General features: G+C 39.5%; 1 protein-coding gene across 3 annotated transcripts in view; it reads right to left on the bottom strand.

Annotated features, from left to right (window-relative positions):
- Positions 1–4,077: 4,077 nt before the first annotated feature.
- Positions 4,078–22,680, bottom strand: part of CDH11 (cadherin 11) — a 154,519-nt gene continuing 135,916 nt past the window's right edge. For all 3 annotated transcript variants that reach the window (XM_027516388.1, XM_027516389.1, XM_027516390.1), the window contains exons 12-13: positions 7,934–8,185; positions 4,078–5,404 (exon numbers count right to left, since the gene is read on the bottom strand). In XM_027516388.1, the coding sequence (XP_027372189.1) occupies positions 4,908–5,404; positions 7,934–8,185 (749 nt within the window). In that variant the 3' untranslated portion in view covers positions 4,078–4,907. The remainder of the gene's footprint in view (positions 5,405–7,933; positions 8,186–22,680) is intronic.

Raw genomic sequence — 22,680 nt, 5'->3', positions numbered from 1 at the left:
TAGTCTGCAAGATGAAAATTCAATTCTTCCTCCCAGTCTACTGGGGCCTGACAAAGACTCTAGACATTGACCTTTTCCCGCCAGCACGGTTTTATTGCAACGAAGAGGATGAAATATCAAACTTCTCTGTGAAACATTTTACAAACAGCTATGACATGCCTTATCAGTTTCTTTTATATCTGATTTTCAACAGCCATCTTGTAAAAAGACTTCAAACCCCAGCAGAAAGAATTCACAATCCTGTCTCATGAATCACTTTGGACTTGGAAGGCAGGCTAGGCATTCAGAGCTGTGACTGGATCCAGTTGTCCAGCTCTGTGGTGAATGGCAGCTCAAAGGACCGTCCATCCCAAGTTCTTACTGCCAAGCCTGAGCTAAGTCACTGATGATGAGGAATAGCTATCACGGTTAGCTCTTTAAAGGATAAGCCCTTGACACCAGGTGGGAGAAACAGGATCCATTCTTATCCGGCTCTGACAATCACTTCCTGTGTATGTGTTGAAGAGATGTTTAGCCTCTCTGGTCTAGTAAGGTGAGGATCATAGCATAACCTTTGTCTTCTCATAGGAATCAGTGTCGTGTATCTAGTACACATTCTCACACAGTACAGGCTCAAAAAAAAAAAGCCTCATTAATTGAAGAAAAAATTAATGCATTAATTAATATCCCCTTCTTATTTTCAAAGCATTTGACATACATGAATAAGGTTTATGCCTACTAATTATCCTTATTAATAAAACTAAAGCCAGCATTACTCTTCAACACCAGAGGGACTTACATTACTATCAAAACACTCCTTTATAGTTGGGAGAGAGCAGTGAAACCCAATTAGACATACAGTCACTCCTGAGACTTCACCCCCTTGATAAGGCTTACTCCGCATGCCCAGCCCTACTTCTCTAGTGAGCTAAATGGCTCACCATATTTCTCATTACCTAGTTCCACTTAGCTGCCACAGAAGCACCTGCGATTTACAAGTCCAACCCAAACTTAATTCAACTTCTTTGCCCCCACACCACTTCTCCTTTTAGATTCTCAGTCTCAGATACCAAGATCACAATCCACTCAATTTCTCAGGTAAAGAAAGCTTAGTATCACACAGGCATTCTCTAATCAGTCATCAAATCCCAATCAGTCTGCCTTATTGGGTACCATCATCCATTCAAGTATTGATTGCACAATGCAAAGGACTGGGCATAAAATAGGAAGACAAAACCTCTACCCCCTTGAGGTTTACATTCTGGAGGGGCATTCAGAATCACAGACAAAAGAAAAGCCAATAAGCAAAATAAGTTTACAGAGTTCTAATCGAGACAAAGGAGACCAACAGAGGATGAACCACTTTAGATGGAAAGGGGGGCACATTTTGTCTGTATGAGGAAGTAATAGATGGCCAGGGTGGTTGGATCACAGTGCACTGATAGGAGAATGGAGGAAGGTCAAGTTGGTGAGATTTGCAAGGCACTAGTCATGTAAAGCAATATTTAAGACTTTGGAAAGCCAGTGAAGAGGTTTAAGGTATGAAGTCAGGTGGTCTGAGTTGGGTGTTTGTATCCCTCTGGCTTCTTTGTGGAGAAGCTGGGAGCAGATCAATTTAAGAGGCTATTTCCATCCTCCAGGTCAGAGATGATGATGGGCTAGGCCAAGTTGACAGCAGTGCAGAAGCAGCAAAGCCTTGCCTCTTTTCCATCACCAGTTTACCGAATTACTTTAGAATACTTATGTCACATTTTGACATTCATAAAAAGCCTCCTGACATGCCTCTAGGTCTATATGACCCTAATGTGTCCACACTGCCTGCCAGATAGATTTCAATACTCTTCTCAGAGATCCCAACTCACCCCTTGCTGTCCTCCAGAGGCTCTCAAAGAGATGAAGGACGTTGCATAATCAGCCAGGAGCAATTTCAAATACTGTTGACCAGGTCCCATCTGATTCACAAGGCCATCCTCTCCGGGCAGCCTGAGTGTGTAATTTTTAATAAGGTCTCCAAGAAATGTAGATCATCTGCTCTCTTACTTTCCCCATCATGCCAGAAACACTGGCTCATAAAATGCGACTTAGCAAACACAAGGTCTATCCAGAAAGTTCCTCCACTCAGTCAGCATCTCACTGTTTTCTGTTAGGCCTTTGATTTGTTTCCTTCCCTCGACCCTTAAGGATAGGAAATAGCCAGATGCATTGTCTGGAGAGGCAGGTGGGCACAGAGGTAAACAGGTGATTAACAGGATAGGTATTTTGGAACAAGTCTGCAAAGACTAGAAGATATCAAGGAAGCTTCTTCATTCTGTATCCTTGAGAAACTACTACAGGGTCTACAAAATACGTTTTGATGAGTGAATGAATGACGGATGGAATAGTACCTACCACTGAAGGACAAGAAGAATGAAGCAGGGCCCTTTCTTGAGCTGAATCCATGTCATAATGCAGAGATTCCTTTATATCGAAATAAGGGAGGACCACTTAAACTAAAGCTTGCTTTTAAGGGAATATGTTCCAAATGAAAAAGGACTCCACTAGTCAGGAAAGACACTTTATTTGAGAGCTTCTAAGAGGGTTCTACAAACAATAGAGGCTTAAAGCGAAAAAGAAGATAAAAAGGAAAAAAAATGAAAAACAAGTATTTTAACTATTGAAAAAGTAAACAGCCTTTTAAAAAAAATTTAAACACAAAAATGTGAAAATGTAGTCAAATCTAATCCAAATACATTCCTAGAAAAAAGGATCATCCACAGTGACGGGGTTACTTACAGCTGTATACTTGTTTAAGTGCTATTCATTTTCCTTTTGAATTATTTCTTCACTTCAAATTCAATTGGAGATCTGTGCAAACCTAGCAAAATATTCTTTGGATTACAAAAACTATATAAAAAAATGAACAAAACTTGTCATTTTGGAAGTATTGAGAGTGTGCAATCCTTCACTGAAATGAAAGATTCCAAAGTGACATCGTCCACAGAATTTATTCCATTGAAGTGTTCAGACAGTTTGATTCAAATGCAAAGGAATGTGGAAGTGAGCACTTCATCAAAACATTTCTCTTTGTATGCATTTTGACTGAGTCATAAAAATAGTCTGTAGCAGGATATCAAGAAATTGCTTGAAACAAACTCCCACAATAAAGTTTAAAAAAAGAGAAGATAATCTAAAAATTATCTGCAATCCAAGAGAAAGCATGTGCCCTGTGTCTAGGGGAAAGAGAAAAAGCACTTCCAGCACAGCGTGACTGGCGTGTTCTTCCCCCAAGTATTGCTATGTTTTGACCTTTGGCCCTACAGAGCAGGTGAAGTATCTTTCACAGAAGTCCCAACCCCTAGACAGCAAGATGGGACCGCAGGAGACTGCAGGCATCCCTGCATCAGAATCCCACCGTGGTCCCTGTCCTCATTCAGAGCTTATGGCCCAAAGCATATTTTAAAACAAAGGTTCAGAAATGAATTGCTCTTTCTTTGATCAAACTTTGAAATGCCACATTTTAAAAGGAGTTACAATTATAAAAGGAAAAAGAAACAGTTTCAACTGTCAGAGTCATTATGATAGCCTGGCAAGATCAAAGTAAGGAAAAATAGAATAACACTGGAGGTCTGATCTGATAACTACACGTGGCAAATGTGTATTTTTTACTCTTCACCCCCGCCAACCCCCAAATGCTCGGTATGGGGCAATAACATCCACATCTTGAACTTTAGAGTTCTAATAGATTCATTCCCACATGGATTCATTTCTCATAAGCATCAAATTACTGATATACAAGATAAGTCCGTATTATATAACAAGTATTGCAAAATCATAGACTGACCTAGATCTTTAGCATCCTTCTTTGATAGAAGATGTGTATGAAGAAAACCTAAGAAGCTAACACCAAGAATGTACAAAAAGGCTTTACACAATGTTACAGAATCTTGTCTGAAAAAAAAATTTGTAAAACATATCCAATTTTAAATAAACAATAAAATCAGCAGACTATAACAGATCATAAATAGGGTTATGAAAAGATCACAAATATCTTAAATTAGAATTATAAATGGGTAATTAGAAATACTTAATTGTTTTCAATGTTAAGAATCAAACCCAGAATTAAAAAAGAATCTTTTTATTTCAAAGGTTGCTTCTTATATTGAAGCTCATATTAAAGCAACAGTACAATGTTCATAAAATATAAGTGTGATGCCGTAACATTTCTTACATGTCAGAATACTGATATTCGTATGTATACTAAAATAAGAACTTTAAAATTGTACAAATAGATACATTAAAAATGACATAGAAATAGGGCGCCTCTCACTGAAACAAGACAGTTATATCTGGCACATATTAGTTTAAGATGAAAGTAGAAGCAAAAAGATTTACAAGAATCAGCAGTAACAAGATTGATGCTCAAGAGACATAATTGTACATTGTATTGTACATACATTGTATGGGTTTAAGCTGGCTGAATATTATATATTTCAAGTTTAAAAATGCACTACATATAGAGTGTCCATAGTTTAAGGCGAAATTACAGCTCAGAACTGTTGTCCTTTCTAATTTTGTGGAAGCATCTTTGACAGATTAAAAACAAAAAGAAGAAAAAAAAAGAGTTCATTGTTCATGACACATAAACAATTTCCCTTCATTGTGAGTTCACCATTAAGACTTCCCCTTCTCTTAAATATTTTGTATGCCAAGTGGTTTTTCTCTAGCCAAGTTGATAAACAACTTCAATATTTGCCTTTTTGTGAGAAAAGGTACTTCACAGTATTTACCACTTTGATGTCCTTGCAGTTTTATTAAATGTATCCTCTCTGTAAAACTTTGCTTGTTTTAAATGAGCCTTTCCTTGATTTAAAAAAATACCTGTTTACATATCTTCTAGATTCCTCAGAACGCCAGACACAGTTCTTAAGGCCAAATTTGTATCGTTATTGTTAAGAGTCGTCATCAAAAGTGTCTTTGGAACCGTACAAGTCCGCTAGTTTCTTAAACCGAGGGCCCCAGTTCTGTAGGTAGTCATAGTCCAAGTCTGAATCTGTGGTAGCCGACTCTAAGGAGCTCAGGGACCCAGCCACGGAGCCCCTGCCTTCGTAACCATAGATCTGGATGGAGTCATACGGAGGGGCAGTCGGGTCATTATCCGCCTCCTGTATTCTCGTGTTGATGAAGTCATCCACATCCACGCTGTTGGGCGCTGGCCGCAGCCCAGGTCTAGGCATGTACTGATACTCAGGCTTGATGTCTTTGCGAGGGATAAATCCATTGATACCATCAGGGTTCTGGAGGGTGGCGATATCAAAGGCTTCTGTGTCTTCTTCCCCACCGCCCTCGTCATCATAGGTGATGATGTTCTCACGGACATCTTCTTCCTCGAAGACGATGAGTGGTTCTTTCTTTTGCCTTCTCAGGGTCACGAACAACACTACAATAACTACAGGGAAAGACAAAGAAAGGAAGCAAAGGTTAAGTCCAGTCTTCTGGGGTTCTCTTCCCAGGGGAACTCTGCTTACCTTAAAGCATGGCGTACACAGGCTTCAGAACAGGGACCAGTCTATGAAATGAGTGCTTTACCTAGAATCCTCAAAGATTTGCAAAAGCTACCTGTCTCTTCCTCTGCAAAAACACTGCCAGGAAAATATTATCATCCAAACAAAGTGGCAAGTTGGAACTATGGTGAGCTTTTTACAAATCAATCTGATACTATTTGGAAGTCATTTCCCAAAGAATTAGGAAGATTCTAAATATGTCTGTCCGTCTGCAGCCTCTTAAATGTGGGTTATGCCTGTCTCTTTTTGCAAAGGAAGGCAGCTGCCTCTCCAAAGTTTACAAATGAGGACACGAGAGACTTGAGGTGCTGTTCTAAAAGAGGTTGCAAGAGCTCTGAGGTGAGGCCAGCACTGAACCCACTACACCTTTATAAGAAACTGAATCATAAGCATGGCTAGACTCTCTTCAGACCACCATATAGAAGAGAGGTAGCTTATAAAGACCCCCAACAGACAAATGACAAATTTTCTCTATTTGTTTGAACAGAAAACAGTGTCAGCTGAAACTCCAGATGAAACCAGTTATTGTCTCTTCTCCGAGAGAGGGGATTCCACCAAACTCAGGCCATCTAGGTAAGTGAGCAGAGTTGCTTACAAAGAAAGCTCAGCCACTGCTTCATTCCTCTGGCAATCCCCCCCACTTCCCCGTAAGAGGCTTCTACAGTCTTTCATTGGAACACATGGGCTTCCCTGGTGGCTCAGTGGTACAGAATCCACCTGCCAGTACAGGAGACATGGGTCGGGAGGATACCTTGGAAAAAGAAATGGCAACCCACTCCAGTATTCTTGCCTGGAAAACCCCATAGAGAGAGGAGCCTGGCATGGGGTCACATGGTGTCTATGGGGTCATAAAAGAGTTAGTCACCACTTAGCAACCAAACAACAGCAACTACATACTCAGCAAGACTGCAGAAAATGTTTGTGACTGAACTTGGCAAGTGACCTTACAGCCTCTTTGGATCCACCATCACTGTGAGATGTAGAATGAGGGTGTGCACTTGCCTAGACTCTGAATGACTTCCAGTGCTCACTAGGCAGTTTTTCCCCTGTGCCTAGTTCCTAACAACACCTTTACCAGGATCACTCCTTTCCACTTTCTTTGCTTGGATAATTTTTAATCTTTCATCACAAAAATCCTTCCTCATATCCCATTCTGATGCCAGACAGGACTGCTGGTATCCATTCTATGTATCCACCTGGCCATCACCATGACACGTGTTACCCTGTTCACACATCTGCCTCTCCCACTCGATGATGAACTTTTCAGAACATTTCTGTTTTCTGTCCCCTCTGCTTGGACTATCCATCCATCCCAGCCCCTTTCCTCGGATGGAACACTCAGCATCTGATAGGTGTGTTACATCCTCCAGGAAGATGTCTCTACCTTCCCACTCAATGTCAGGCACTTTCTACTCTTGTGCCCCCACTGCCTGTTATGTTCATATCCCCAACATGGTGCTCACCATGTGCCTCTGTATTTATCTGCTCATGCCTATTTTCCTCAATAGATGATAAACTTTTTGATCACTGAAATCTTGTATAATTCTTCTCTTTATCCCTCTGGGCTGAACCAGGGCCTGGTATCCTGAAAATACTCATTAACTATTTGCTGAATTCAACTTGTTGGCTCTTCCCTATGCATCGAGGATCCATTAATTCATTCAGTAGACAACTAACCATGATGGAACAAGTATATATTGATGTCTGACATACTTAGATTTGAATCCTGACTTTTTTGTCATGCATGAGTTCTGAGACTTTGGAACTACTGATGCAATCTTCCTGAGGCTTTCCTGCTATTACAGAGTAAACTATAGATGGGACGACGTGCGGAAGAGGGGCACCAAACTCAGCGGGCAAGTGCAGGGAAAGCTTCTCCCAGGTCCCTCCGAGCTGGGGCATATACCCAGATATTACATATGACATCTGGGGTGGGGGGTGGCGGGGAGCCAAGATCCAGCTTCAGCCGGGCCAATGTTCATCCAGTTCCTTGAGTCCTCCATAGACCGTCTTTGACGTCACAATTACTCTTTCTACCTCTAACTCTTCTCATTCTTCTTGTAAGGCAAATGGTTGTTCATATGCTATATCTCTGCCTAAATTGCTCTCCTGAAAAATATTCTGATGTTCTACCTGGGCCTCTGTTGATGCCCCCAGATGTATTCTGCTAGCAGTCTGGTGATGCCAGCAGTTTGCTCAATACAAAGTTCCCCCAACTCTGCTCTAATGCTTGTTTAGTCACCTGCTCCCCCCCGCCATACCCTGAAATAGAGGAGCAGGCAGATACCACTTCTCTTTTTGTCCCAACTTGCACCCACAGTATATAGCACATATAACTTGGGAAATATACGTGTGCCAAGGATGGGCATCTGGTTGAAAGGCCCTTCCCACGGGTGCCCGGGGAGATCCCTTACCCAGGAGAATGACGATGCAGGCAAGGATGGCGATCAGCGCCCCGGTGCTCAGGCCGGCGTTCAGGATGTAGGCTTCTGCGTTGCAGGACAGCAGCGCCCCATTCACGTCACACCCACAGACTTTGATGGTGAGGGTGTTGGTGCTGCTCATGGGAGGGATCCCGCCGTCACTGATCACGATGGGCAGGAGGTACAAGTCCTGCTTCTGCCGACTGAACCCTCCACGCCGGGCATACACCCCCGCGGTATTATCTGTGGGAAGAGGGGAGACAAGGCTCACTTGGAGAGCAAGGCCAGGAAGTCACAGCCTTCACCCTGCTCCATTCAGCTTGGCTGATCTGAGCGTGCTCTTCTCACCACCAAGGCTAACAACCAGAACCGCCCCACTTGTTCTTTAGTCTAGACATCTATAGAAGCCGCTGCCACTTGGCATGACAAAGATCCCTGAGTTTTGTCCCATCTGGAAACAAAATTCAGAAATTGGCTCTTTTTTATTTTGTCAATATGAATGCTTTCAGTGGCTGGGCACCATTTTCTGTTTGAGTGTGTGTCCTTTTCCTCAAATACAAGGACGTATGGGCTTCATTGTATCCTTAGTGAATGATACAATTAAATAGGCGAGTGTGCACTTTCCCAACTTCACGACAAGCCTTTGGCCAGTTTTTGTTAGTTTTTTGAGAGATTTCTAATCCACTCTCAAATCTTGCCCAAACTACGAACCCACTCATAAGTCCTAAAGGGAAATGTTATCTTTAAAATGAAAATATTTTATAAACCTAGCAGCAGGTTTACAGTTTCTCCAAAATTCAAGAAACATCAGCCACCCAGTTGAAAATATCATTCCTGCTTAAAACAATGATGTTTTCTCTGTTGCTTACACAACACAGCCCACGTCTACACAGTGGATCACCAGATAGTTCCCTGATCTAGATTTACCTTGCCTTCCAGCCTCACGCCTGCTGTTTCCCGCACACCCAGTTCAGCCTGCTGTGCAGAACTTAATGATCGTTCCCCAGCACACCATATTCTTTGTACGCCTTGACTTTGACCCTTTGCTTTAAAATGCCCTCCGATCCACCCAAAGTTCCTTTAATCATGACAAGTGAGTTTCTCAAGCCTCAAAACTGAATCCAAAGTCTTCTTTCTAGACCTCTCCCCCCATCTCCGTTGGGACCCAGCACGCTGTACATTCCTATAAAAATCAGTCTCCCACTCTTCTGTCATTATTTGTTGGCATAAAATACTTGGTTCTCCCCTAGACTGTGGACTTCTGGAAAACAGGGGCTGTTATCTGCTTCATCTCAGTCCCTCCAGTGCTGGACACACAGCAGACATTCAACAAATATTTGTTGAACAAATGTCGTAACCATGTTTTGGGAAAGGTTTCACCCAAGTTCCAGATGTTGGTTTTCATGTATTTCTCAATCTTTTGTAACCTATTCCCAAATGCTTCCTCATCATGTTTTCTGCATATCTCTACCCGCCAAAAAGATTTTTTCTAGACCATATGCTCTGCGCTTGGAAAATATTGCTATTATAAAACAGTGGAAGTTTTGAATATGCTCCATCAAATTACACTGACACACACACACACACACACACACTCAATATGGCATGCCTCATTTTGTGAGGTTGGAATCAGTAATTTATAGCAAGGTTATGACCAAGATGATGGCCCATTGCTTTGAATGAATTGATAGTACCATGAATTAGCTCTTGTGGTAGGAAAAATTATCCTAGAACCTAAAAGCTGAATTCATATGTTTAGGTTAAAGAAATTGTAACATAGTCTGTGTGAGGTAAAAAAAAAAAAAAAAATCTATACCAGGTTCAGTCTCATTTAGGACTGAATAGATATTTTGAGTATTGCAGAAGCTAAGGTGTGTGCGCTGGCTGGTTTTTGGCAAATCTTATTAATGACAGATCTTCTGCCCTTTGCTGCCAATCTCTCAATCAAAACAGGGCAGAACTGCCAGCCCTCTTCTCTATATTTTCTGAAGTTTGTGTGATTAGCATATATTGCTCTTATCACTGGAGAAAAATTATATGTACTACGAAAAATCATGATTTTTTTTAAAAGCTGGTCAAATAGAATGTAAACTTAACATTCCATTTGCTGACTGTTCTTTCCTATTGTAGGCTATACCATTGTTCTATGCTTAACAAACACAAAAAAACTGACATATATACATAAATTACTTCAAATGTTATTTTTTCCTTCTCATAATTTTATTTGAATTCAAGTAAGACTTTCACAAATTAAATGTTAAAACATTTACTGTATTTTAATGATCTGAAATATCACAAATGCCATGCCATCATGAATAAAAATAAATATGAAAAAATTTATGAAGAAATTAATTAAATTGCTTGGTCAAATATACCTCTCTGATATGAATGACACCCCCAAGAGATGTCATCTATTGAGTCCCATCCTGTTACCCATGGAGAAGTTTGGTGGGAACGTGACCTGAGTGTTTTTATTTTTCTTTAAACCTGTGGAGGCCATGGCTTAAAAATCTACTCTTCAGTGTGCAATCCATGCAAAACTGTACCTCCAGATGACAGCAGGCTGGCTTACACATGGAGGTAATTGAAAATCAAACACTAGTGGAAAACATGTATCTGAGCAGGACACCAGCCTGTGAATTCAAGATGTTTCATATTCCGAACAGCTGAGTCCTCTCAGACACACTGAGACTATGAAATGAAAGCTCATCAAAGGACCCAGCTGACTGAATCGTTTATTGTCTCTGAGTGATTCATCAGTAGAATCTCAAGAACTTTTAAAAAATGTTTCACATATGGATTTTAAGATTAGTTTGAGAGGTGGAAAATAAATGGACTGAATGTCTGTTCCTCGGCATGGTCCAAACACATGTTTTAGAAGGAGTCATTTGTCCTGCCAGAGCCTTACTTGTTCACCTTTAAAGTGAGGACACAAGTTGATAGCAAGCATGCCTCATGGGGTTCCGATTAGTAGTAACAGTTGCTCAGTCATGTCCAACTTTTTGTGACCCCACGGACCCCGCCAGTCTCCTCTGTCCATGGGATTTTCCAGGCAAGAATACTGGAGTGGATTGCCATTCCCTTCTCCAGAGGATCTTTCTGACCCAGGAATTGAACCATGGTCTCCTGCATTGCAGGAGAACTCTTAACCCTGTGAGCTACAGGGAAGACCTGGGGTTGCGATTAGGACCAAATAATAAAAACCTCTGGTTGTGCTCTGGGCTGTGCTTCCAGGAAGCTCAGGAATCCTTCTATAGGAAAACCCGGCACCAGAATCCAGGTCCTCCAGAGCTCGTGAACTGGTGCGGAGTAGGATATGGCATAGTTAGACGAGAAGCATGTCTAACCAGACTAGCTTGGCACTTAGGTGGTTGCTGTTGCTTGAATGCATACAATATCCCCCCTTTAGATCTAGACATCAGCACCAATGGGGGGATGGTGCTGCAGGGAGGGCCATATTGGAGGAGACAGCACCATGTCTGTGATGGTCTTTCTTGTTGTCCACTCTGGTCACTGATCCTTTATGAACAAGAAGAACCACTATAGGCAGGGAGTCCATGAAAAACAACTCGAGCAAAATACATGGAAAATGAAACTGACAATAATAATAAAACCTCTGTAGGAAATCATTTTTGTATCCTAGGTTTGGCTACAGATTCTCTCATTATTTTAATTAGCCAGCTACTCTATATCCATCTTTGAGAGGGTCCCCTCAATTTGGACATACACATTTCTGAGATGTACGGGTCACACAAGAAAAAAAATAAGAGCTTCTGTAAGACATATTTTCAGGGAAGTGTCAAATTGATTCCATGGTTAATAAGACGAGGCAGAAAATGACAAATGTTCTATCAATTTTTAAGTTTTCATCAAGAGATTTCTCAAATCCTTCTCCTTTATTACTGTTGTTGTTAAGTCACTAAGCCGTGTCCAACTCTTTGCCACCCCATGGACTGCAGGCCCCTGTATCCTGCTGTCTCCTGGCGTTTGCTCGTATTCACGTCCATTGAGTCAGTGATGCTATCTAAACATCCCCTCTGCCACCCTCTTCTTTTGCCTTCAGTCTTTTCTAATGAGTCAGCTCTTCACATCAGGTGGGCAAAGTATTCTCTTTTATAAAGCTTCCAAAGAGCAAATCTCAGTATTTGGGGTTCAACAGATCTGGGTTTGAATCATGACTCTTCTACATATTAATTGCCTGACATTTGGACATATTAGGTAAATGTCTTAAGTTGCTATATTCTCATCCAGGAAATTAATAGTTTTTAGGGTTAAATTTGATTCCATTCATAAAGGCATTTAGCACAGTGCCAGGCTGTTGCAGATGACCAGTAAATATCAATTCTTTTTTGGAAGTTCTCCTCTTTGTGCAGTAGACTAATGAGGAAGAGAAACATATTGGCAAAGAGAGGAAAGTGAATTCTTAGAAATGTCATTGCAGCCTTGAATGCAATTGCCTACAGAGAAGGGCGCTTCCTTCAGAGGTGGGAAGATAGTTCATGCTCTTCAGTTCTGGGTAAGGTATTTCCCATGGTAAGAAAATGTTTTTCAATCACCTTGGTGTTTCATCCTGACACCTTATATTCTTCTCCCTGTCCACAAACATGGAAGCCTTTCCTTTCCACCACCCCCCCCCCGCCATCTTAGGCAAAAACTTGCAAATGAGGTCATTAATTACTAGTATATGTCTTGTACAAACTGTAGTATTTCTATTAATGGTAAATAAGTTCAGGTTTCAAATTTTTATGTCTACAACCTAGACTCCTAACTGGATGCTATTTTTATCTGCATACTTTGTGATTACTTTAACAAAAGGTAAAAGTTCTTCATAATGATGGTCTCCATGGTACCGGTTTGGAGATACAAACGTAAGGGCCATGATGATGATATCACCCAAGGGAGGGATATATACAAAGGATATTAAAAGGGAAAATTATGATAGGGAAGCAGCCTTTGATACGTCAACTGCACTGGGTGCCAGTCTTGTATTAGCCAAAAGAAAAACAACCAGGGCAAAATGGCAAACTCAGTCGTGTCTGACTCTGTGACCCCATGGACTATAGCCTTTCAGACTCCTCTGTCCATGGGATTTTCCAGGCAAGAATACTGAGTGGGTTGCCATTTCCTTCTCCAGGGGATCTTCCCGACCCAGGGATCGAACCTGGGTTTCCCGCACTGCAGGGAGACTACCATCTGAGCCACCAGGGAAGCCATATATGGGCATAGCAACCTGAAAAGAGGAATCACTGCAGCAAAGGATTTAGTACTTTCTGCTCTCATCATGATGTCAGAAGAGAGGCTTGGCCTAAAGTGAGAGAATAGTGCCCTAAAGAGCATCTTAAGACACTCTTCCTTACCACTTCTTTTCCTCTGTCCCTCTCTGCTCCAAAGCTAAAGATCCCCCTACTGATCAACTTGATCAGAGATGTTAATACTTAGCCTGTGCAGACAGACACTGTCTGCATCCTACTAGAGCCCATCTCTTGAGACTGCAAAAGATCTAGGCCAAGCCTTGCTCTTATTTAATTCACTTCTGACCTAAATCTACCTAATTTACCCTTTCTGCTCCAACCTTAGCAACAAACTAAATCCATCCACCCCATTAAAAGCTTCCACACACTTGAAGACAGTTATGCAGTCCCTAGCAGAATAATCATGACGTGATTATGTTCCTCTACTCTTGCCTGGAAAATCCCATGGATGGAGGAGCCTGGTAGGCTGCAGTCCATGGGGTCGCTAAGAGTCAGGCACGACTGAGCGACTTCACTTTCACTTTTCACCTTCATGCATTGGAGAAGGAAATGGCAACCCACTCCAGTGTTCTTGCCTGGAGAATCCCAGGGACGGGGGAGCCTGGTGGGCTGTCGTCTATGGGGTTGCTCAGAGTCAGACACAACTGAAGTGACTTAGCAGCAGCAGCAGGGTCTTTTCTACTTTCCTTATATATGTGGCAATAGCTCTATCAGGATAATGAAAAAAAAAAAAAATATATATATATATATAAAGTGTGTCCCAAAAGTATTTAGTGAAGCTTCAAACTTTTAAAATTTCAGAAAGACACATGCTACAGAATTATTGTACAAAAGACATCATTGAAAAGTTTAGTTATTTAGAGTTTTTGGTACCCATTTACATTTGTGATTTTTGAAAAAATAATTTTAATTTTTGATAGCAGTATTTGTGACACCTTGAATCTGAGGGAGGGACTGAAATAATAGAAATTTCAAATAATGTTTTTAAAGTTTGTAGCACTAACTTTCTGAGATGACTAATGCTTAAAGGTAAACTTAATAGTTTCTGTATATATCTTTTATTGTCTTTCTAAACACTGTATAAGCCACCTATCTACCTGTAGTCATTGCTCATATTGAATATTTCACAATCTATGGCAACTATTTGAATGTGTGTCTTCTCCAATGGACAGTAACATCCTTGAAGGCAAGAACCTTGCTTATTCATCTTTGTTTGGTCAGCAGTGTTTTGTGAGCTAGAAAATTAAACAGTTGAAGGAGGTTTCTGTCATTACATTCAGCATCCATCTGGCTTTTCCACACAGTCAGATTTTACTGACTTAATAGCTTGCCATCAGTTTCCAGACTGCCTATCTTCTCCCACTTTGTACTTTTGAACCCAACTTGATCATCACTGCCTCTATCTATATTATAGATTTTGTTCCTGGAAAATATCATCTCTTTATCTCATAATTTTTTCTTATTATTTTTGGTGAGTCAGATTTAATTAAGTAACATTTATTGAGCTGCTAATATGTGCAAAACTTATTCTTTGTTACTTTCACCTACTTAACCCCAAAGAAATTTTGAACTATGTGCAACATTTCTCTTCCCATAGCATTTCCAGAAACATACACACCTTCAAAAACAAACCAGTATCCAGATGTAAAAAGAAATCTATTATTTTTCTAAAATTTTGGAATGATGGAAATGCTACAGTGAGGTAAATTCTATGAGACTAGCCTTAAAATATTAATGTAGAAAATAGTTTGATCCAAGACTCAGAAGGCTATGTATCCCCTGTAAATGAAGGCCTACATCTTACAGAGGAAGGGGGATTATGATCTTTTAATTTTATCTCTGATACTGAGATTCAAAATTCAAAACACTACAAATAACACGGGAATAACTGCCTATGTGCGTGTATATATGCACATAGATTTGATGCTTTTGAACTGTGGTGTTGGAGAAAACTCTTGAGAGTCCCTTGGACAGCAAGGAGATCAAACCAGTCAATCCTAAAGGAAATCAGTCCTGAATATTCATTGGAAGGACTGATGCTGAAGCTGAAGCTCCAATGTTTTGGCCACCTGATGCAAAGAGCTGACTCATTGGAAAAGACCCTAATGCTGGGAAAGATTGAAGCCAGGAGGAGAAGGGGATGACAGAGGATGAGATGGTTGGATGGCATCACTGACTTGATGGACACAAGTTTGAGCAAGGAGTTGGTGATGGACAAGGAGGCTTGGCATGCCACAGTCCATGGGGTCACGAAGAGTTGGATATGACTGACCTGGGCTGAACTGACCTGATGTGTATAGGAGCATCTAAGTGTGCGCTCTTTGTTGGTGTCAACAGACTTTTCAGGTTGTAGTTTATCACATTCCTGAGAATCAACTCTCCTTCCACTTTTGTTAGAGGATAATTTTCTCTTGGTGATAGAGAGGGAGAAAGGAACGTATTTCCTGGTTTTAGAAAAGGAAAACTACCAAGGAATTCAGTGGGAGATAAACATTTAGGGTCTTTTAATGAGTTGAGAAATCCCAAGGGTTAAGTCACTGACCAGAGTGAACCTTGAAAGAATAATGTATCTAATTCACCAAAAACCTATTTCTCCTTCTTTAAGGTTGAGGAGGGGGTGGGTTTCCAGACAAATTGTGTTCTGTGTTGGACAAACCACAGCAGTGAATTTCAGGCAGAAAAGGAACATAATTATTTATACAGTGAAAATGTCAGGGCATTAAAAGCCATCTGCCATTTTGATCTGCCAACAGAGAATCTTCCATATTGAAGCAATTAAGGGGGGAAAAGTCCCACAGAAATCTGTTTAATTATCTTTAAATTATAAAAGTGAAAAGCTAGAAGCATATTTGGATGTTTTTTGGTGCTGCTCATCAGAAAAAGAATTGTCATTCGTTTAGACCAAAAAAAAAAAAAAAGAAGAAAGAAAGAAAGATGTTTGCCAGTTGGTCTAATCAGGATGAATCTGTCTTGGCTATCTTTCCTTACCCAGCCAAACCTGCTTTCCATACAAACTTTTTTTGTTCTATTTTTAAAAATATTTTTAATTAATTTATTTTTTATTGAAGGATAATTGCTTTACAGGATTTTGCTCTTTTTTTGTCAAACCTCAACATGAATCACCCATAGGCATACATATGTCCCCTCCGTTTTGAAGCTCCCTCCCATCTTCCTCCCCATCCCCCTAGGTTGATGCAGAGCTCCTGTTTGAGTTTCCTGAGCCATGCAGCAAATTCCCATTGGCTCTCTATTTTACATATGGTAATGTAAGTTTCCATGTTACTCTTTCCATATATCTCACCCTCTCCTCCCCTCTCCCTATGTCCATAAGTCTATTCTCTATGTCTGTTTCTCTCCACTGTTGCCCTGTAAATAAATTCTTCAGTACCATTTTTCTAGATTCCATATATATGTGTTAGAATATGGTATTTATCTTTCTCTTTCTGACTCACTTCACTCTGTATAATAGGTCCTAGGTTCATCCACCTCATTAGAACTGACTCAAATGCATTCCTTTTTATGGCTGAGTAATATTCCATTGTGTCTATATACCACAATTCTTTACCCATTCATCTGTCGATGGACATCTGGTTGCTTCCATGTTCTAGCTATTGAAATAGTGCTGCAATGAACAATGAGATACATGTGTCTCTTTCAATTTTCGTTTCCTTGAGGTATATGCCTAGGAGTGGGATTGCTGGGTCATATGGTGCTTTTATTCCTAGTTGTTCTATTTTTTTTAATTTGATTTAATTTGATTTTTTAGCAGTTTAAACTTAACTCTGAATGTATCATGTATCAGAACTCATTTGATCTGCAACTTGGTGCATATTAGATAATATACTTACAAATTTAATACATTTGAAAGTCATCTCTTCCTGGATCCAGACCTTAGATGTCCAATATCACTTTGTGCAATAATATATGATGAAAGGATAAAGGGATGGAAGGGGTGGCTGATCTGGTACTGACTCCTTCAGAACTTTCCAACAGAGAAAGAAGGGTTGTCTTTTTTAGCCTGGAGCTTATCTCATAACATAATCATTTTTCCACAATAATAAATAAGCCCCAAAATGACTGAAGCACATTGCATGTCTTTCTATCTACTTTTTCCACTTTAATTCATGCATTTGGTCAACCCACTTTTTTTTTTAAGTTTTGGGATGCCAGAGCTCATATTCTAATGGGAGAGAGACAGAGAAACGTATGCTTAGAACGCAGAGTGATTAAAAAACACTAGAGGTTAGTGCAGTGTTCCTGGAGCACAGAGGATGTAGCATCCAGGGATGGGCTGGGATGCCCAACAGAGCTTCACCTAAGAGACTTCATTTACTACGCGACTTGAAAGAGGAGGTATAATAGGCAGGGACGGGGATACATTTCCACAGAACAAAAGCATGGGCATGTGAGAACACAGCGTATTTGGGAAAATAAAGATGGTTTGAAGTTTCTGGAGCATGGTTTACAGTAACAAGAGAAAGGAGATGATAGACCCAAAGTTTATGGGAAGTAGGTCATATCATTTCTTGCTCACTAGGCTATAAAGTTTCAGTTAAAGCCATAGGAAATGGAGACCCATAGGAGAATTTAAAAAAGAAAGACATTATCAGTGGGGGCAAGTTAAGTTACATGGGGGCACGAGTAGAGTCAGCCTGTTTGGAGGCCGCCGTGATGGTTACAGCTCCTCTGCAGGAGGTCATGGACAGTCACTACCAAAATCACCTGTGCTTTCACGAAACAGCTAACTTTGCTGCATGTGCTTTAGGAATCTCCTGATACATGGGACTATATCTCACTCGCTGCTACAGCCAACATTTAATCTTTAACCCTTGCTCTTTCCTCTACATTTTATCATTATGTGGAATAGAGGTTTGGAAATTAGAAATATGAAGTTCAAAATCAGGATATTTCAATTTAATGTATCAATTAGGTCAGGGGTCAAAATCATACTATCTTATTATTAGTATCCAAAAATTGTGTTAAAAACTGAACATCTGTTTTTTAAAATAAAATTAAAATGGAAAGGAAGCTTCCTAAAATACACACAACACAAATCTTAATTTTAATCTAACAATCAATATTATGCTTAACAATAAAACTCTAGAAATAATATACCCATTAAATTAACAAGTAAAGCCATTATTATTGCTATTATTTAACACATAAAGCACAAATCTACGCAGTTTGTCAAAAAAACCCAATTTTTTTTTAAAAAAGATGAAGCAAATTGTCATTATTTAATTTTTATGTAGTTGTTTCCCTAGAAAACCTAGGAAAATAGCTGAGAAGTTATATTAATAACTTCTCAGTGTCCAATAATAAATGAACTAAGTAAAATAGCTATAGTTTATACTAAAAATTGTCACTTAGAAAATATACATAATTTTAAAAATCTATCCTAGGACAGCATCCAAAATATAAAGTAGCTAGTCATTATCTTAATAAGAAATACTAAGAACAAAAATGAAGAAAACTATAAAATATCCCTTATGGTAATTAAAAAGAGAACAGATTCAGTGGAAACTCAGATCATACTTCTGGATAGGAAGAATACTTTAAAATTCTTAGTTTTTAAATTAATCTGTAAATTTAAGGTAAACACAACAAAATTCATGAAGATACTTATCAAGCACCTAAAAAAGTTCTAAATTATATCTGGAGGAACAAAGAAACCAAAATCTAAGGAAGAGTAATAAAAGGAAAACAATGTGGACAAATTTTAGATTTTAACATAATATGTGTGAAACCATTAATGAAAAATATGATGCTTTCATGAGAGTAACTAGAATAGGAAATGTTGATAATCTATAAAATTTAGCAGTATGTAATGCAGGTGAAAATAAGGATGGTGTTACAAAGAAGCTAGAAATGACTATTTCTTAAATAACATTTTAAAAATGGCCAACAAAGGGAGCCTGTGTATTTATCTCATAAGGATAAAAGGTTGGAATGGGAAATGTGATATATAAGAGAGAAGCTAAGTGAATATTGATGTCAATTTTTCATGAGGCAAATCTTGCTAAGAATAATATTACACAGAAAAACTGAAAGGTCATGTACACACTGCTATATTTAAAATGGATAGCCAACAAAAACCTATTGTGCAGCACATGGAACTCTGCTCAGTGACATGTGCCAGCCTGGATGGAAGCGGGGTTTGGGGGAGAATGAATACACGTATATGTATGGCTGAATCTCTTCATCATTCACCTGAAGCTGTCACAACACTGTCAATTGGCTACACCCCAATACAAAATGGTTTTGGTCTTAAAAAATTAAAACGAAAAAAAAAACTTAAAAAACACACAGCATAAACAGGACTGAAAGAACATTGAAACAGTGGGGAGATTATGCAGTAGGTATGATAAGACATGCTATCAAGGTTATGCTCAAAATTCTCTATGCAGAGCTTCAGCAGTATGTGAACCAAGAACTTCCAGATGTACAAGCTGGGTTTAGAAAAGGCAAAGGAACCAGAGATCCAATTGCCAATATTCCTTGGATCATAGAGAAAGCAAGGGAATTCCAGAAAAACATCTACTTCTGTTTCATTGACTATGTGAAAGTCTTTGACTGTGTGGATCACAACAAACTGTGGAAAATTATTAAAGAGATGGGAATATCAGACCACCTTACTGCCTCCTCTGAAACCTGTATGCAGGTCAGGAAGCAACGGTTAGAACTGGACATGCAACAACAGATTGGTTCAAAATTGGGAAAGGAGTGAGGCGAGGCTGTATATTGTCACCCTGCTCACTTAATTTATATGAAGAGTACATCATGTGAAATGCCAGGCTGGGTGAAGCATAAGCTGGAATCAAGATTGCTGGGAGAAATATCAACAACCTCAGATGATACCACTCTAATGCCAGAAAGTGAAGAGGAACTAAAGAGCCTCTTGATGAGGGTGAAAGAGGAGAGTGAAATAGCTGGCACAGCATCTGATCCCAACACTTCATGGCAAACAGAAGTGGAGAAAGTGGAAACAGTGACAGATTTTCTTTTCTTGGGCTCCAAAATCACTGTGGAGGATGACTGCAGTCATGAAAGTAAAAGACGCTTGCTCCTTGGAAGGGAAGCTATGACAATGACAGACCTTAGAGAGCATATTATAAAGCAAAGACATCACTTTACGGAGGGTGAGATGGTTGGATGGCATTTCAATGGACGTGAGTTTGAGCTAACTCCAGGAGATGGTGAGAGACAGCGAGGACTGGTGTGCTGCCGTCCATGGGGTCACAAAGAGTCAGACAGGACTGAGCAACTGAACAAGAAAAGTGTGTGAAAAGAATGTGCTTGCCCAACAATAGTCAATTGATATCATATACCCTCATAATGAGGTCAGGAGGTTATTTAGGAAAAATATGTTGACGTAAGTATAATGATGCTAAAAAATGCACATCATGTATTATTATGTAGGGAAAAAAGGGAACATTATTTTATGGCTGCCTTTTTTTAAAGATCAAAATATATGCCAAGAAAACAGCTAGAAGGCTATAAAAATTAGCAGTGATTATTTTTAGATTGTATATTACCAAGTTATTTTATTATTTCTAAGTTTATTTCTGCTTGTTTGTATTTTCTAATTTTCATACAAGGAATATGTGTTAATTATGCAGTAGAATAAAATTATAAAATTTGTCCTTCACAAATATATTTTACTATAATTTCCATGGCTGATTAAAATTACAGTTTGTCCTTTTCTCTTCATACTTTCCCTGGAATCCTAGATTGATGAATTGAATTTTAGATCTTTTTCTCTTCAAAATACTGTTGTTATTTGATTACGGGGTAAACAAAGATTTTTTAAACAATAATTCCAAAATCAGAAATTAGAAGAGACGCAAGCTCTATATTCATAACGTACAGTGTTACTACACCTGACAGAACTCAGTAAACACGCAAGCATTCTAGGTCAATTTATTTCTTGGCAGGGTGACCTTAGGCAAGTCTCTGAATCTTCTGACTTTTCATATTCCTTCCTCATCTAGGAAATGGGGACAAAAATATCCAAAATGCCTACTTTCTGGGGCTGTTTAGGAATTAAATGGCGATTAGAAAGCTTTATAAACCAATGAAGAGCTACATACACGAGAGGTGCTATTCTCAGTATTTTTTTCTTTGTGCTTTTCTTATTCATTACATGTTCCTCATGTTTTTAAAAGGTGCCATTAAGTCTAGTATTTTCAAACTAAATGCATCTCAAAGCCTGGGTGGATCAGCTCTTCATCTCCCCAAACAGCACCACTCTTGATATTAATAGCCAAAGATGGACTCGGATGTCGAAGAGTTACCAGTGCTCTACTTCCCGGCTCCCTGCTGAGTTGTCTTTGAAGCTCCCGTGCTGTAGAACGGAGTAAGATAAAATATGAAATAAAAGGCTCCTGTGTATTAAGATGGCTTCCCCTCTTATATTTTTAAAGAGGCCGAATGCTTCCACGGAGTTTAGGCAAACACAATCCTGATTATTTACATGGCATAATGGAGGTAAACACTCAAGGAGAGAGAAAGCTGATGCTTTTACTCAGCATGCTATAAACCATTATCTCATGTTTTCTATGGAAAACAGTCTCAGCCGGGAAATTTGGTAACTCAGTAGGCTATTAATAGGATGTGGAATGTGATTACTCTTTTTGGATTACTTCAATATGTAATTACTTTTAGGAGCTGGTAGAAAGAAACTCTATTAAATGATAATTATAGGACTGTATTTGCTTTAAGGTTTTGTAATAGTTCTAAACATGGGATTTTTCATTAACTGTTTGCCATAGTTAATAAAGGCATTTTTCTTAAAAAGTAGCAATTCCGTGCAAAAGTGGGGGCTCCACATAGAATTAGTTTCTTACAGGAAAGGGCAGGGGAAACAAATCATGCAGTAGGTTGGCTTCTCCATGGTAATATAATCTCCTTTAACATATAGATGGCATCCCCAAAGTACTGACAAAGTGAACTATTTATAGTCGGACACAACTGAGCGACTTAACAGCAGCAGCATCAGAGAACAATAGGTCTTAGTATAATGCTTTCAGAGGGTTAATAGCAACTAAATATTAAAGAACACATAAAATGAAGACAAGGCAGGTGATGGAGGTGAAGTTGGCACAATAAGAAAAGCCTAGAAACACCAGCTGTTTCAGGAGGTGTCCAGTGATAAATAGGGATGTTGCCAGGAATACATCCAGGAGTGAGACCTCAGATATAAACTGGGGATTATATGAATACACAGATATAAGGATCATAATGAAATGCTCAAATCAGCCCCAGAAGTAATAATAAAGTACCATATCCCTTCAAATCCAAGGAGCATGGGAAGCACTTCTCTGCTTTAATAATTTACCCAGGAGGGCACAATGGTTCAAGCTGTCACCTCTAGCCTTCTGAAAGTCCAGGTTTAAAATCTAGGTCTCGCTCCCACGTGGCTGACTTACTTAATGGCCTGTCCCTCATTTTCCTCATCTTCAAAATGGGAATGATACTAATTCTTAC

This window comes from Bos indicus x Bos taurus, chromosome 18, assembly GCF_003369695.1.
Source record: "Bos indicus x Bos taurus breed Angus x Brahman F1 hybrid chromosome 18, Bos_hybrid_MaternalHap_v2.0, whole genome shotgun sequence".
NCBI classification, from domain to species: Eukaryota; Metazoa; Chordata; class Mammalia; order Artiodactyla; family Bovidae; genus Bos; species Bos indicus x Bos taurus.
Note: the sequence above shows the minus strand (reverse complement) of the source record. Positions and strands in the feature narration are given on the sequence as shown.